Here is a 17,211-nt window from a genome sequence, read left to right on the forward strand (position 1 = left end):
AGCTTGTGGCTTTGGGAGTAGACACCTCCTGGCCATCACCCCAAGCCCTGGTTTCATGCTGTGGGCTGTGTAGATCAGCACATGCCTAAAGGAGCACTCTAATCAGTACTTATTTTTCCTAGACACCCCACCAGCTCAGCTGGGCAATAGGGTCCTGAAGCTACAGAAAGAGGTTAGAAGCAGCTAAGTGAGGTGGAAGTGACACTAGTTTGAAGTCAGAAATCCTGGCTTTCTTAGGAGCACACTTGTGCCTTTCCCTCTCCCCTCTCCTTCCCCCTGCAGGTGTGCATCTTCTAAACTCTAAGGGTCCCCATGAGACTTGCAACCAGGGGAGCAACGGGCAGCTGCAGCTCCCGGGACTAAGCCCCTGAACCCGTCTCCGAGGCCCCCGTCTCCCTGACTTTGCAGCCAGCCCTAGCAGCCCCACTGGGCTCACTGCTGTCCTGTAACCTTTCTGGAGAGACCAAGCAGCCCCGCCTAGGCTCTCTCCTGTTGCTTCTTCTAGCCTAAGCCTTTCCTCGTTTCACTGTCCCCAGCTTTAATAAGCATACTATCAAAATTTAAAAAAAAAAAAAAAAAGAGGAGAAAAAGGAAAGGAGAGGGGAGGGGAGGGGAGGGGAGGAGAGGAAATCCTGGCTTTTATCTGTCTTTTTAGCTGTGCAAGTTTGCATGGGTGAACCAACTTCTCTGATCCTTATTTTTTCCCTTTTGTGAAATAGATAGGCTAAATTAGAGAATAACCTCTGATGTGTGAATCAGCTCCAAAAATCTGAAAAACACGCACTCCTTTGTGGCCAAAAGAGCCGGGGGCGAGGGGTGGGGCGGAGCAGCTTAAAGAGTTAATCACAAGCCCGCAGCCAGCTCCCCGCCGACTCTCCAGCCGTGGCCACTGCGACACTTCCCGCCCCACCCCCGCCCCTAGGCCCCGAGGCAGACACCCACGGCTCCCTCAGACACTTCTGGATTCCTCCCAGGAATGCTTATTGCCCTTTACACCTGCAAATCGCTTTACATCAGCAACCTTGCTGCACGATTATTAATCATCAAAATATTCCTTCTTCCGCCTGTAAAAGGAATTGCAGGGGTCCAGATTTATGAAGGTGAAATCCGAAGGTAATTTGCCTGTGATCAATTCAATAATCAGTTAACTGAAGTTAATTAAGCGCCTAATACGGACATGGCGCAGAGACACAAATCCAGTTACTGTGGGGTCAGAATTGTAGATGCTCCAAGGACTTCACTGACATTCCAATTCTGTCCGGGGGGCTTGGGGGTGGGAGGCGTTAGTTAGAAGGTGATAGACAATATACCCTCACGAACCTGATGACACTGCTGCAATTATTAAGGCTCCACCCTCTTTTTAATCAGGCAGTTTAAAGGGAAGCGACCTTTCCAAGGTCACTTATCCCTCAGGGGGCAATAGTGATTCCCAAACCTCGGTCTTCAAAGCTTTTCAATGCGCCCTGGGCGAGAACCATAAGTTCAAACCCATAAATCATATAATAGATTTAGGCGAGGGATAGAGTGAGCACAGAATGAGAAAATCGTGACCAGCTCACCCACCCAGAACAGACAAGACAACCCCAAATCAGACTGCGGCCTCAACGATCAAGGAATGTTCGAGACCTGAGCTCATCCACCAATCTTCACCCACGTCCCCTCTCGGGGTCCCTGAGCGACCCCGCCCGTCACCCTCGCTGGGTCTCCGGGAAGGGGAGGAGGACACGTGGAACACAGCCAACGTCAGCACCCCGCGGGGGCGTGGCCGGGGGCAGGGGCGGGGCGAGGCGGGAGTCCGGCCGCCGACCTCCGCCGGTGGGGCGGCGCGGTGGCGGCGCCAAATAAGGGCAGAGCGGAAGCAGCGGCAGACGTCACGGCGCCGGGTGGGGGCCGCGCGGCGGGGCCGGTGATGGGTGGTGCTGACGGCGCCTACGTGTCACCATGGAAACCAAACAGTAAATAGAGGATTCGCGAGCTCCTGGTGCTGCCTGACCCGGCGACCTGGCCTGGAGCAAAGGGCCAAAAGCTGGGAAGGGCCGGAGAAACCTGGGCCTGGAAGACGTGGGTGCTGACGGGGCGGGGGAGGGGACGCCGGGGAAGCACACCCTCCGGGAGGTTCCAGTTCTCGCTCAACCCAGGACCCAGCGGGTACAGGTCAGGAATAGAAAGGAGCGCCTCTGCGTCGAAAGCCTGCCTGTCCTTTTTGAAGGGCTGCCATCGGCCTCCAAGGTTGTTGGGGATATTGGCTTTGCTTTGTTTTTTCTTACTAGTGGCTAAGAATTCAGGCATTGGAGCCACAGTACCTGGACCTTAAATTCTAGCTCCGTCATTCTCGTTGGACGATCTTGAGCAGATCACAAACATTCTGTGCCCCCGGACTGTTTTATCTATAAAAGAAAGAGAAGAGCAGGCTTACCTGCCATAGTTAGTTTAACGAATTAATATACATGTGTAGATGTGCATGTGTAACAGTGTCTAGCAGATTGTGAGCCAAAATTAATGCTAGTTATTTATTTTCAGCCCTAAGTAGCACAACAGTAACTTAGTATTAAGCAGCTACTAAACTATACTACTGATGTAGTGTTTTGTTTTCTTGGTTCATTTTTTAGTTTTAAAATAAAGAATTTCCCCCTGTAACGTTCATACTAAAATTTAGTAAAATATTTCATGAAATGGGCTCTTACCAAATAAAAACATTGTATGTCTCCGTTTGCACTGCCTCACAGTTTTAAATTTTAAACACAAAAACTCCACATGGTACATAGAATAACAGAACTGAAGTAACTCAACTTCAGTTTCTTTGTCTTTACAGCCACTGTGGTATGGTTACTTCAGATCTGCTATTTAAACACAGTATTGTGTACGCCCAGAGTCAGAGACACTACACAGCTGCAAACGCTCACCAAGGATTCTGAACCATTACAAACTTTGAAAGTGAGGGTATAGAGTCGAGTCCATGTGTTGGGAACCAACTATTAGTGTAACTGGGAATTACTTGCGTGTAGAATACAATGCTTTAAGTGATAAGTAGTTTTTGAAATGAAACTTACATGTACACAATGAAAATTCAACAGTAATCCCAGCAACTGTTTAGATCTTCAAACACGATTTTTTTTTTTTTAGGATAAAGAATTTTGTCCCTGACAATGTCTAGAATTTCCAGGTTATGGCGCTTTAGTGCTCCTTTTAAATTCTCAGCAGGTGTTGTCACCCCTTGTGGATGACAGACCCTCGGGTGACCTGCCTCCTGCCGCTTGGCTTCTATGCCTCTGGGTAGACCCTGCTCGTTGAGTGCAGGTGAAACCCACAAAACTTACTCCTGAGCAATGGTATATAGCAAAGGTGATGGGATTTCATGCTTGTGGTTATGTTGTGTGTGTGTGTGTGCGTGTGTGTGTGTCCCTCGGTCTTGCTAGCCAATGCTAGGGGATCCTCCTGGTAGGCTTGACCAAGTGAGCAGCCATGTTGAGGAAGCAGCTCATAGGACCTCAGGGCAGCCTCCAGCCAACAGCTAGCAAAAAGTCGGACCCTTAGTTACACGGTCACAAGGAAATAAAGTCTGCCGACAACCACAATGAGCTCAGATACAGACCCTTCCCCATTCAAGCATGCCGGTGAGAGCACAGCTTGGCTGGCACCTTGATTGCAGCCTTATGAGACCTTGAGGAGTGGATTGAGCTAAATTGTGCTGGGACTCTGACCCACAGAGACTGTGAGACAATTCATGTGTGTTGCTTGAAGCTACAAAGTGTGTGGTAATTTGTATACAGAAACACAACACTAATCCATCCTCTCTGCCTGCTCCTGGGACAGACTTCTCCGACCTCAAGGCGCGTGGTGTCCCGCTGCAGGACCGCGGACCCTGCTCGGCCTTCCACCCTAAATGATGCGCTAAGGGCCCCTTCAGTGTATTTCCACATAAGTCTCCTGATGTCAGAGCTTTAAAGCCAGAAAGGGAGTTTTGAGATTTTTGAAAGCCACTCCTGATTAGGTAGATAAAACAGTGTCAGAGGGATTGGTGTCTTACCCTAGGTCGCATAAGTATATAGTTAGGGGCAGATTTTAGCATTCTAGCAGAGCAGTAAAACTCTTTGAATTTTGAAGTCACAAAGAGCTGATTTTTCACATCTTAGATCTGCTATTTGTCAATTGAGTGAACTTGGTTAACTTATTTAAGCTTTCATAGACCATTTTATGACCTGTAACACAAGGATCCTAAATATCTGCCTCATAGTATTGTGAGGACTAAATGAGAGCATCCATTCAACAAAAATTATTGTACGCCCATTGTGTGCCAGGGGCCAGAGGCGAAACGGTTAGCAAAGAGACCATGGGCCTTGATTTAGTATTGCCTGTGAAGTGCACAGCACAGCCTGGCACCGAGCAATCACAGGTAAAATGCTAGCCGTTATCACTGTCACATCCTAGGGCTCCAGGTTCCATCCTAACCACATGCCTCCAGACAAGCGCTATAAATTCACATCACAGAACCTGTATCACTTAATTCCAACTGCCCACATCGCTCCCCCAACCCCAGAAATTCCACAGGCACCACAACCTCAACAGGTCCAACCCAAAACTTACCATCTTATGCCCCAAACCTGCTCTTCTTCCTATAGACACAAAGTCATTGGTGGAACCACAAGCCTCTTTGCATGTCAAGCCTGGTCAGCCTGGGAGTGAGTTTGGATTCCTTCCTCTCCATCACCTCCCACAGCCGCTCAGTCACCAAGTCCAGACAGTCTTACCCCCTAATTACCTCTTGTTCCCTCTGCATTCTCACCATCACTGCCTTGGTTCAGCCTACACACAACTGAACTAAATAAATGCCAGGCTTTTCATGATCTGGCCACAGTTACCTCTTTTTGACCTATCTCCAGCCGCCTCCACTTTGATGCAGCGATACCGATGCAAATGAAATTGAATGTACCTATGGGATGCTCTTTAACTTACAGATCCCATCCTGTCCTCCCCCAGCCCCACATTCTATAGGCCAGCAAAACCACGTGCATTGTTTCATGGGTCTGTGTCTTTACATTGCTATCCCTCTCCTTCTTGGAATTCCTCCACCTCTCATTTACTCATCTACACTTTATTCTCATCTACTTCTCGTCATCCACCTTTGAAGCCCAGCTCTGAGGTCCCTTATTAGAGATTCCCCCAGGCAGAGTTCATCACTCCCGCCTTTGTGCAAAACCTGCACCTCGTATTAATTTTTATTGCTACAGGTGTATTATAATGGATATGTTTATGTGAAGTTCCCCCTCACTAGACCGTGAATTCTTTGAGGACAGGGCTTTGTCTTCCTCACATCTGATCCAGCACTTGATATACAATAGACACCCAGAAACATTTTATTGAATGAAATGAGGCCCATCCTTGTTCTGAAGGATATACATTTCCTCCCCTAAAACCCCCTCCTCCCTAAATCATAAAGATAATACCTAATAGCTCACACTTTTACAATACTTCTGTGTGCCCAGGCACTGTAATTTGCACTCTGTGCATACTAACCTATTTAATGCTCACAACGACGTCAAGAGGTAGGTACAATTACCATCCCTTTACAGATGGGGAAACTACGGTTGCCCAAGATCAAGGAGCCAAGATCCCAGGCTGGTCTGTGCTCTGAATCAGTCTGCTATACTGGATCCAATTCTTTAAATCCAGACTAACTAATCATATTGTTTTGACAGGTCTGGCTGTGATGACAGTTTCATGACTGACTAAAAAGACTGAAGATGAATCATTGTTTCTGTAGATCTGACCACAGATTGCTCCCCCATGTAAATATGGCAGCAACTGAGGCCTGTGCCATCTACCCTCATGGGGAAGGCAATGCCTTTTTCTCCACACCATTTAACAGGCTCCTTTCCTATGGGCCTGCTTCTAATGTGACCAATGGTCCAGCCCCTCTGGCTTCTCATCCTAATCAATTGCTTGAACCACACGCAAGCACCAAGTGGGTATAAGCTGAAAGTATAAAAAACCTTATTAATTCAGAAGAGTAGATAGCCATTGGGCCAGGCAGCCTCCTTGGAACAATGGTCAGAGCCTTTTCTGCTCTTTGGCCTCTTGGGCAGCTGAACAATGCTTTTTGGGCAAAAGAAAGCCAGCTTAGTTAGTTTAGTCCATGAGTGGGTGTGTGGAACCACTGAAATGAATTGAACTGCAACTATGCTTCTGTGGCTTTCTCCTTTGTGCAAAGGAAGTGGACATCTGTCCAGCCAGCACCCTTCAGGGCTTTTGAACTCACTCATCAGGAGTCAATACGCCTCATTCGCATCTGCTTCTCTTCACGTCTGGGCATATTCTTGGTAAGGATGATTGTGAGTGACGGCATTGGTACTGATAATGGAGTGACAGCAGCTAACCCGCACTGCTCTATTCTAACGCGCACTAAATTTCAGGTTTCATAAGTTCACACGCCAATTGCTAAGAATCAATGAACTCAAATGGATTAGTGGGATTGTCTGAAAATTTTATATCAATAAAAGTGAAAAACATAGTTTTGTTTGTTTTTATGAAGCTGAACATACCTGTGTTTGCATACACATCCATTCTTCAACTGAAATTTCTTTACAAGGAAGAGAAAACATAAATGAAGTGGTGCAGATATGACACGGGCTGTGAAAAAACGAAGCAGGATAATGGAATAAGAGTCATGGAGATGCTTTATGTAGGTACAGAAGCTGTTACTCTAGAGAGAATGACTTGGGAAGCCCTCTTGGAAGGGATGTCCTTTGAGCTGAGCCCTGAGTGATAGGAAGGAGCCAGCCCCAGGAAAAGCAGCCCAGGCAGAGAGGGCCAGCAAGTACAAAGGCCCTGCGGCAGCAACCAGCATGCTATGTGTCAGGAACGGAAGGGAGGCCATGAGCAGAGCGCCTGTGGAGGAGGACAGGAGATGCAGCTGGAGAGGCGTCAGGAGACAGCGCCCCATGTTTATAGCAGAACGACACAGCGTAAAGCACTCTGATGTTTAGCATTCAAGTGATGTTTGTCTCTCCTTTATCTTTTGAGAAATTTGATTATTCTGTGTTTGGAGGAAGTCCTATATACAGTTACAGATTGATTTTCTTTTTTTTTGGTTTAGATTTATTCTTTTTTGACAAACATTGAAACTTCAGATGGTTTCCTTAGAGGAATCATCTGAAAACTTTTACTTTGCCTCAGTCTCCTCTTTGTCCATTAATTAAAGATAGCCTAGCTGGTTTACTTTTATTCACACATGGAAAGTTGCTATTGATACAAAATTACTGTTATTAAATCGTTAATTGCTACCCTTTAATTTTGATAATTACACAAGATGCAGAGATATGCAAAGACAATGTAGATTCTACAATCCAGTATTATATAGAGATAAATATTTTGTTTCTTCTCTCCTTTTTGCATCTAAAATTAATTTGGAGCTGGAAGCGCAATGGCTATGCATTCACTTTGAAACTGAAATGGCAGAAGTGACCCAGGGGAGGCAGTTAAGGAAATCCAGGAGTCACAGTGGAAATGGGGCCTGTGTTTGAAGATAGACATAATATCATAACAGGGCTTAATTCATAACAGGGCCTCGAATAGGAAAATTTAGAGACTATGTGAGGGATATATTTCTGTTTGTGGAAATAAAGTAGAATTTAATCTGTCCACCTGGCAAATAATCATCAACCCTGTACTTTGCGCCAGTCACTGAGACAAGCCTGGGGATCCATCAGAGAGCTACACTAGACATTCTCCCCATAAGGAATTGACCCTTTCTCATCCTTATTCCCACCCCATGCTATTGTATTATCTCTTTTGTATCAGTGTTGTATGATGGTGCCCTGAGATAGCTGTTTTGTTGAGACCAGTATAAGGCCCTATCTTGTGGGTAGGAAGCAGAGTCTTACTCAAAAGGAAGCTGATATTCCCAGGGTCCATCATCCATGGAAGTTGTTGAATCGTGAGTCAGGAAAGGAGGATCTGGGAGGAGCCCTTTGGTTGGGAAAAGAGGGAATTCTTTTCTTCTCTTGATCCCATGGAGATGGTTGGCAGGGAGCTTGGTGGAATGACCACCTTGCAGGGGACCCTATGACAGGCCTCTGAGAAGCCTATTACAGAGATTTCCTGTGTGTAGGTCCTCTCCCTGGACCTTTAATGCAGTTGATGGAGCAGCCTGATCTCAGCTGGGCTGTGGTTACTGGAGGAAGGATCTGTATCCAGGCCTAGGCCAGGGCTGTCAAATGGAAAGCAATGGTGCCTCTTTGCAGTCAGCAAGGGGCTTAGAGAGGCCATCAGTCAGGTCCCCAGGAGCAGTTCGGTGTCCGCACTAGAGGTCCAGCCTCCCTTTTATCCATCTGGGAAATTTTCCATGGGTTGTTATTATTGTACATGTAAGGGAGCCAGCTGGCTTCTTTACATGGTATATCACTTTGTTGTTTCAGATCTGGGTGTTAGTTACAGTATAACAATTCTGTATTTAGGTCATATTTAAAGGCTACAGAAAATTTACCCTCTGAATAGCAAACAGAGAGTCTAATGCCACTTTCGTTATTGCCAGACAGGCAAAAATATTATGCAAATGGTGTGTGATATATTAGTGCTCTTAGGAACCTAAAGCAAATTGCTTTCGAATGCCAATTATTATTTGAAAAGCAGGGAGATGATGGGTAAGAACATCAACCTCAATGGAATTGTCATTTTATTTTACTTATTTTTTTAACCATCACCAGAAGACATTTTTCCATTGCTTCTTAAAGAGAGAGAAAGGGAGAGAGAGAAAAACATCGATGTGAGAGAAGCATCAATTGGTTACCTCCTGTACGTGACTGCATCATGGATCCAACCTGCAAGCTAGTGACCTGTCCTGACCAACAACTGAACCCACAACCTTTCAGTTCTCGGACGATGCCCCAGTCAACTGAGCCATACTGGCCAGGCGGAATTGTCATTTTAAATTAAAACTTTCATTTTGACTAAGTGTGATGCCCTGTAACTACCCAGTGATTTTCATTATCACCAAAGCATTAGAAGGCTGGCACTGAAGCCTAGCATGTGTGCAGACATGGTCTCTGGCTTCCAAGCTGGCACCTGTGTGACACCTAAGTGCAGGGGAGGAAGGGCACCTTTCTTTGTGGTTTGTACTTGTGCGTGTAAGTGCCCCATTAGCAGAGGTGTCCCAGACAAAGGTCGTGTTCTTCTTTAAGATGATAATGTTTCTACATTAAAACTTGTTCAGAGTCATGTTAACTTCTGATTGAACTATTATGTAACTTATTTACCAAATGATCAACCATTATTTGTACAGTTTGAGATCGCTTTCAAGTTCTCAGAGCCAACTTGTAAACTAAATGTCAGACATATGATTGATATTAAAGGTATTTTTTAAAGTACTATGCATTTCTTATTAAGGGGTAGGACAATAACCCTCCTTTCTTTCTGAAAATAAAAATAATTCAACTAAATGTATGTATGTTAGATGTAATGACTGAAAAGGTTGTTGGGTTTTTTCCCTAACCAAGTGAAAACTTTTTAACCAAGAATTAGGAGGCAGTTCTGCCTTGTGGATAGGGTAGTGTAAGGAAGGTTCCAATCCCAATAGTGAGACATGGAGAAAGTCATTCATTCTAACCATTCCTCAATTTGCTCACCTTCAAGGTGGAGGTAACCTTTCACATGATTTTGTGGGAATAAAAAGTTAAAGTAGTTTGTGCAAAGCTCCATTCTATTTGCTAAAAAGATTCCTGTAAGAGCAAGACAATTACATTTCATATTAGTACAACTAGGTTGAAATATTCACCCCTTTGACTTTCAAAACAGAAAAAGAAGCAGGAAGACATGTTCCCACAAAAGCTACTCAGGGCAGGTGCCCACCCTCAGAAATTGTAAGTAGGGAATCTCACTAATGCACTGTGAAGACTTGTATTTATAAAATATTCCAACATCTGGTGTGGTGGATTGAGCACCAGCCTGGGAACCAAAGGGTTGCCAGTTCGAATCCCAATCAGGGCACATGTCTGGGTTGTGGGCCAGGTCCCCAGTAGAGGGTGCGCAAGAGGCAACCACATACTGATGTTTCTCTCCCTCTCTTTCTCCTTCCCTCCCCCTTGGTCTAAAAATAAATAAATAAATAAATAAATAAAAATATAGATATGTCCCAACATCAGCTCTAGTGTTTCCTTCTCCTCTTTGATAAGGGATCAACCTATAGGGTGTGTCCCCTCCAGAAGCTACGCTTCCTGATAAACTGGTCTCCAATACCATTCAGAACCTTACCAAACTTCCAGAATGAGAAGAGCACAAAGTTGGTCGCATTCAACTTAAATGCTTTTATTGACAATGTCTTTGAACAATAAGCAAACAATGCTTAAATTTTTCATTCAAATTCACTTTTCACATGTCAAAAGACCTCAAGGTAGAAAAAAATAAAATAAAAATATAAATATCTGAGAATCCATCTTAATAAATAAATTAAAAACACAATAAAACGTTTTCATGGAAAACTGTTAATGTCAGAACAATCATTCCACCTCAACAATGCATGATCAGTAACATTACAATGAACATTGATGTTGAAGAAAAACTACAGTACATGGATATAGCTATTTATTTCTATCTACTAGAAAATAAATTCATTTCTTAGTTTAATATTGGTCATTGCTAATCAGAACACACTATTGCCAGGAACACAGTAGTTATTGTGAAAATCAGCTGCACTAGATACAATTTGAAAATATCCAGCACCAGGTTAATTCCAATAATGAACCCAATAGATTAGTTAATGCTATGAGAAGACTAAAGAGAAAGAGAAAAGAGACACAGACCCAGGCCTGGCTCAACATGCTACTAACTACCAGCTCTCAGATGTGTCACGGGAACAATACACACTCCATGCGTTTTGCTACATCTCTGGAAGAGGTAAAGACTTGAGTCCACACGTGGGTGCTTTCAAGTCCTCTGAGGCCCACAGCCTGGTGTGTTTCGCGCACAGATAACATCCTCCCTCGGTCTGCAGGAGCCCTTGAGGGAAGATGCGTCTCTCCTCTCTGCAATGCATCGACTCAGGGCAGTGGCACCGGTGTGCGCCTGCTGCCTCCCCTCCCTGCCTGCTCACAGGGCCAGCAGCGTGGGTGAGCTGAGCGAGTCAGAGGAGGGCTCGTTGCTGCTGCTGCCCTTACGGTGGGCAGCCGCACAGCTGGGGAAGGAGTCAGCCTCCGGGTAGGTGAAGACGAAGGAAGACGTGTAAGTAGTGCAGCTAGGAGTACAGGTAACCACCGGGGTGCACAGGGGCTCCAGCTCTGTGGCCATGGGCCCCATCCCCAGGGAGCCACTGTGCAGGGGCTCCCAGTCTGCTGCATAGAAGGAGCCAGACATGTCCATGTCTGGCACAGAGCGGGCGGTCTCAGAGCCACTGGGCCTGGACGATGCCGGGAACAGGAAGTCATCAAAGGGCTCAGCCTTCAGCTCCATGTTGCTCATGTTCTTGATGGGCTCCACTGAGGGCTTGGGCTCAGGGTCGTTGAGCAGGGGCAGGGCGAAGGCCTCCTCGGACTCCGGGGTGGCAGCCTCGGGCAGGCCTCCGCTCAGATCAAGGGAAGCCACAGACATCTCTTCTGGGAAGCCCAGGTCATCGGGGATCTTGCAGGCAGGCCGGTGAGCTGCCAGGATGAACTCTAGTTTTTCCTTCTCCTTCAGCAGGTTGGCAATCTCAGTCTGCAGAGCAGACTTCTCATCTTCCAGTTGGTCTGTCTCCTGTATACAGAGGGATGAAGCAAAGCATAAGACACAGTCTTGCTCAAGGACACTGCTCCCTTATGCCCAATCTCTAACTTTGCCCTTAAGTTTTAAAAGGGAGCAAACCGCGAAATCTACCCACCGCTTGGAGCGTGTCGGTCAGCTCCCTCCTCCGGTTTCGGCATTTGGCTGCAGCCATCTTATTCCTTTCCCTTCGGATTCTCCTTTTCTCTTCCTCTTCTGGGGACAACTGGAAGAAAAAAGACCAACAGTGAGCAACAGCGTCCGCCAGCAGCTCCATTCACTCATCCCAGTGAAACTGGCTCCTACAGCTTCCCAGCTTCCTGGCCCCTCATCTGCGAAGCCATTTCTATATAACCTGCAGTTGCAGGCTGGGTGTGACTTGCATTTCAAATAAGATGCTCAGCAAGACAATGAATAACAGCCCAGTGTAAAAGCAGGAGATAGGAACCTCTTAGGGAAGAAACTATTAGCTTGGGGTGGGACAATCAGAGTCTGACTCCAGATGGAAAAAGGGCTTGGAGCCAGAGTTCCCCGTTTCAGAATGTGCAGTAAGTTTCATCAGTCGCTTCGCTCTACCCACTGTGCTCTCCGTCTACACCGGAGCTGACTCCCTGGCCCCGCACCCCACCCCCCGCCCCCACGAGGTGCTGAAGAACTCACCTGTTCCACTTTGCCCCTCCTGCCAATGCTCTGAGCTCTGCTTCCGGTCATGGTCTTCACGACTCCCGCCCTGGAGTAAGCCCCAGCCGAGGGGGTGGGGACTCCGTAGGGGTGAGGGGCTCTGTTCTGGGATGGGGCCACGGAGGAGACCAGGGTGGGCTGCACCAGCCACTGCAGGTCAGGGCTGGTTGAAATGGCAGTCACAGTTGGGATGAAGTTAGCACTGGAGGCGGTCAGATCCGTGCAAAAGTCCTAGAACAAGAAAGAAAGGGGAAGTTGTTGTGAGCGAGCAGAATCGGGACGCAGGTGAAGTGAGCCGAGTTCCCAGTGCCGCATGCAGCAGGGAGAGGAGAAACGGTTCTACCAGGGCCTGCTCGTGTCTTTTTATATTCCCCTTTTTATATTCCTGGATGAAAGGTCTCCCTCTTTCCTCCAAGAATTCCACCGCCTGGTGCCTTTCTCCTCCATCCCGCTGCTGCGTTCCCGTTATCCCTTCAGCATCACTTGCTTGAAAGGGGGTTTGTTATAAATATCCCTGACGTCTGCGCTGACGCAGGCGCCGCTCCGGAGTCTCCTGAATGAACTCGCTTTTTATCAATGAAACTGCCTTACACACCCGCTCGCTTCGTCCTCCACCCCCCCCCCCCCGCCCCTGCTCCAGGCTGCGAGCGAAGGGGGGATTGCCCCTTTTCGCCACCTCCCTGGAGGAGCCAGACTCCAGTTCGCGAGTGTTTGCTTGGGACACTTTTGCCCCAGCTGGTGCCAGAGACCTGAGAGCGCGGGCCGGGAGCAGCTCAAAGTGAGCCTGCCGCGGGAAAAGAGAACCAATTCCTACCCTGACAAGCGCGTGTGCGCTCCCAACAAGGCTGAGGCTCCCCAAACAGGGCTGCTCCGGCCGGGGCAGCCTCCCTCTCCGCCGAAGCGGGGTACCTGACTGGTCTTCCTGAATGTCCCACCCGTGGTTTCCTCCCCGGTGACCCCGAACACCCCGTCCCCGGGGCGGCGCGCAGCCAGCCTTACCTGCGCATTGACAGGGGAGCCCATGCTAGAGAAGGAGTCGGCCGGTGAGTGGTAGTAAGAGAGACTGTCCCCGGCCGGAGAGGCGCTACTACAGCGGGAGGAGGATGCCTCGTAATCAGCGTTGAAGCTTGAGAACATCATGGTCGCGGTTAGTCCAAGCCGGGGCGGAAGGCAGGTAGGAGCTGTGGGGCAGAGCTGGGTAGGAGCGCGGTCACTGCTCTCTCGCTGCGCCGCCGCCGCTGGCTCTGTCTCCACTTCTCAGCTGCTCGCTGCAGATGCGGTTGGAGTACGAGGAGCGGCAGCCACCGTTTTTATCAGCGGTCATGAATGAGTCAATGACGTCACAACGCAACCAACGCCTGCTGGAGGCGTGGCGCCCGAGCCTGGAGAGCTCTGCCGCCTCCTTGCCGCCCCCGCCGGCCTCGCAGCTCCCGAACGCGACCCCCGTCTTGTTGCATTTCCTTGCCTTATAAACGTTTAAAAATATGGGCTCGAGGGGTCCCCTAGACCCCCTAGGATTAGGGGCTGCGAGGATGGCTCCACCCCCACGACCGCAGGGACCGGCCGTGGAAACCTGCTGACGCAGATGTCCTAATATGGACATCCTGTGAAGAGGGAGGAGGGATTGACGGGAACTGCTCGCCCGCTGCAGCCAACTGCTAGGGTGCCGCGCGGGGGGAGGAGGGGGCTGCGGCCGGGGGAGGGGAGGCGGGAAAGGCGCAGAATGCGAGCGAACATTCGCACCTGGTTCAATGCGGACCCTTGTTCCCGCGGTGGGGGGATGGGGTGCGGGCGCCTTTTTACCAGCAAACCGTAGCCAAGGAACTGTTTTGAGTATAGGAGAAAGGTATACAGGAAACAGGTATAAAGCCCTGAGGGCTTAAACGTCGGCCCGCGAAGGAGGGTGCCTCCGCCCCCCCATTCCAAATTTTGCGCAGGCTGTGGAAGCAGACCCTCACCCCCTCGTCTCAAGCCCCCAGGCTCGAGCAATACTAGGACTGTTCCTGCATTTGGAAGCAAAGAGTCGGGAGATCCAAAATAAGTGGATAACTGACTTTGTCTACGATGCTAGGTATTTCCATTTTACTTTTTTGTTTTTAGGTAAAAAGGCGTATTCCCCCCCCCCCCCCCATCGTGTAAGTGTATATTAGTGTTACTGTGAAATCCCTGAGACACTAGCCAATAAACATTGTGCAGAACCTCCATGGCAAGGATGTCTGAAGTGTTCGATTCCCTGGTTCAGGGGTCCGGGGTGGGGGGCGGGGATGGGGGTGTTATCCCGTTCGGGGTACCGAGTGGGGTGAGCTGTTGGGGGAGCGCAAGTGTGAGCGGGGGGAAGTGGGGGTGATTCGATCCCCCAGGAAGCTGGGCTTACGGGGAGCCCGCAGCGGGTGATTTTCCAGCGGGGACTTGGAAGGGGGAGGACTGGGGCCACTGAAAGGACAGTGACCAGCAGCGTCCAGGCGGGAGACCTCGGCAACTGGGACTTCGGGCGCGGCTCCGTGGCCTGGAAAATGGAGCTTTGGAGCAGCAAGGTGCTCGGGAATGCGCGCTGCGCCCCCAGACGCCCCCAGACGCCCCCAGCCTCCTGCTCCGCTGCAAAGGACAACCGGGGTCACATTGCCCTGGCTCTGTCCCAGCGCAGGCCACCTTCGGGGCGTAAAGCCGCAGGTACCCGCAGAGTCCTTGTGTCCCTCCCCCCGCCTCTTCGGGCCTTGGGGTCACCGCGGGCAGTTGAAAAGAGGAGAGACTGTATTAGGGTAGCGGGTGGATCCTTTGGGACGCAATGGGAGTGGGACCGCGGACCTGCCTCCCGCCGCCGCCGCACCCCGGAGCCAGGCGATCCTGCTATAGATAGTAACAGGGAAGCGGCTGTTTACAGCAACACTGCGCCGCCAGGGCCGTCTCCAGGCGACGCCGCACGGCCGGGCGCGCCGTCGGCCTGGCTAGGCCACCCTCCCTCCTCGCTCCCCCGGGGCCTCGGCCTCCTAGGCCGGGCTGCGGCCACTCCCGCCGCCTGACATCATCCGCCGGGTCCGGGGGCTGAGTGCGGCTCGAGCGCGGCTGTGCGCTAACCTCCATTCTTAGAGATGCGAACCCCGCGGGAGCAGGGAGGACAGGGAGGCGGGGATTCGTGGAACTGGGCCACTTGCTATTTTTGCATTCCCTGTCACAGGCAGAGGTGAAAACAGAATTTCATCATTGTATGTCACTGGTTTATGTTGGTGGGAATTTAGGCGTTTTTTTCTCACTTAAAAAAGGGGAGAAAAAAGAAAAAACACTTAACACATAAACACAGGCTTCTTGGAGCTGCTCTGAATCCTAAAGCATATCTGCGGAACTTCACTTCTCCTAATTCTATCATCTGTCAGGCTACTTCACTATCTTTGATTATTTAATTTTCAAAAAAGGTTATGAAAGCAAATCCATCTCTCTCCTAATTAGCTTTGGACAAAGTAGGTCAAGCTTTGAATTCCTCGGTATGGCCTTGCATTCCATTCATTCATAACTGGATCTCAGGCCTCTTAAGAGAAAACCTAGAATGATTTCATTTACTTCCTCTCCAGAGTCTTGAATCAGCTCAGGCCAACACCTAAAGGATGTGTCAAAATTTTACATCCAGGATTTATCTCATATGTGACTTACCCTGCCTATGCCAATAAACAAGGAAAAGTGTCTGGAAAAATGTCTCTGGATAGCTTAACTCTTTCCTTCCTGGCACTGTTATGACCAGAGAGTTGGAGACAATAAATTCATCTTCTGAAGAGGACCATGAATCCATACATGAATTCATTCTTTTATTTATTAAACAAAGAACTATTGAGAACCTCCTCTGGTGGGACACTGTATTGGGGGCTGGCATTTACTGAAATGCAAAAGGTGAACCTGTTCTCACGCTCAGAGTTTCCAGGTCCTGGGGAAGACCAACAAATCAATAGAAAATTGCAGAGCGGCAATAAGTAAATGGTTGGTTTGACAGGAGTTAAGAACAGGGTGCCATGGAGCACGGGAGAGAGTGTGACACAGGTATGAGCAGAAGGGACTGCAATACACAGATGGATCCACTGTCCTCTGGGAAACTACATGATAAAGACTGAAATGCCAGAGGATCTCGGGAAGCAAGTGCTTAACCCTAAGCAGTTGTATCAGATGATACAATCTCAAGCTCCCTCTCCTACCTCACTAACGCAACCTACTCATGGTATCCATTTCAGGACATTTTTAATATGGAGCTCACATGATGTAGCCTTAAAATAAAGAGAAATCAGAACCAACATGTGAAATTATCTTTGCCATTTGCAAAGGTCAGGGTGACTTTGAGGCAGATGTGCGTGTGTCTCTGTGAGCACGTGCTGTCTTCCAGCAGGGTAGGGTTTCTGTGTTCTGGACAAGCCTGAGCATATAAAACCTAAACTTACATAGTTTATGGTTGTCCGTGTGCTGAGTTCCTCCTATTTAGGGATCCAAAAGTGAAAAGGAAGGTAGAATCCCACATCTGCTTTTAACCTAAATTGAAAACAAATTCATTTCTCCTCAGCAGTTGCTCCTTATCAGATAGAGACTTTTCCAACTTTGCACTTCTCTGGCATCTGAATTCAAAGACCTGACCCACATCGAACATTTGTTCAATAGATCTGGAAGTCGGTGCACATTGTTTAGCCTGGTGTTATTGCAACAGTAAGTGAAAGGTTGCAGTCTGTGCCGCCTACGTAAATGCCGCCACACACAACCCATCCTCAGCATGCAGAAGTAGTTATTTATTTGGGGAAGTGCGGTCTAGTGGTGGAGGGCTGTGGTCAGAGC

The 17,211-nt window shown here is 48.6% G+C and overlaps 1 protein-coding gene across 1 annotated transcript; it reads right to left on the reverse strand.

Moving 5' to 3' along the window:
- Nucleotides 1-10,209: 10,209 nt before the first annotated feature.
- On the reverse strand, nucleotides 10,210-13,684 carry FOS (Fos proto-oncogene, AP-1 transcription factor subunit). The gene is made up of 4 exons (XM_054566998.1): nucleotides 13,408-13,684; nucleotides 12,388-12,639; nucleotides 11,846-11,953; nucleotides 10,210-11,721 (listed from the first exon to the last, which is right to left on the reverse strand). Exons 1-4 carry the CDS (start codon nucleotides 13,546-13,548, stop codon nucleotides 11,080-11,082), a joined length of 1,143 nt encoding a protein of 380 aa, XP_054422973.1. The 5' UTR covers nucleotides 13,549-13,684; the 3' UTR covers nucleotides 10,210-11,079.
- Between the last annotated feature and the right edge of the window lie 3,527 nt (nucleotides 13,685-17,211).

The sequence above is a fragment of the Pteronotus mesoamericanus genome, unplaced genomic scaffold, assembly GCF_021234165.1.
Source record: "Pteronotus mesoamericanus isolate MK-2021 breed Mesoamerican mustached bat unplaced genomic scaffold, CSHL_Meso_final contig_182, whole genome shotgun sequence".
Taxonomy (NCBI): domain Eukaryota; kingdom Metazoa; phylum Chordata; class Mammalia; order Chiroptera; family Mormoopidae; genus Pteronotus; species Pteronotus mesoamericanus.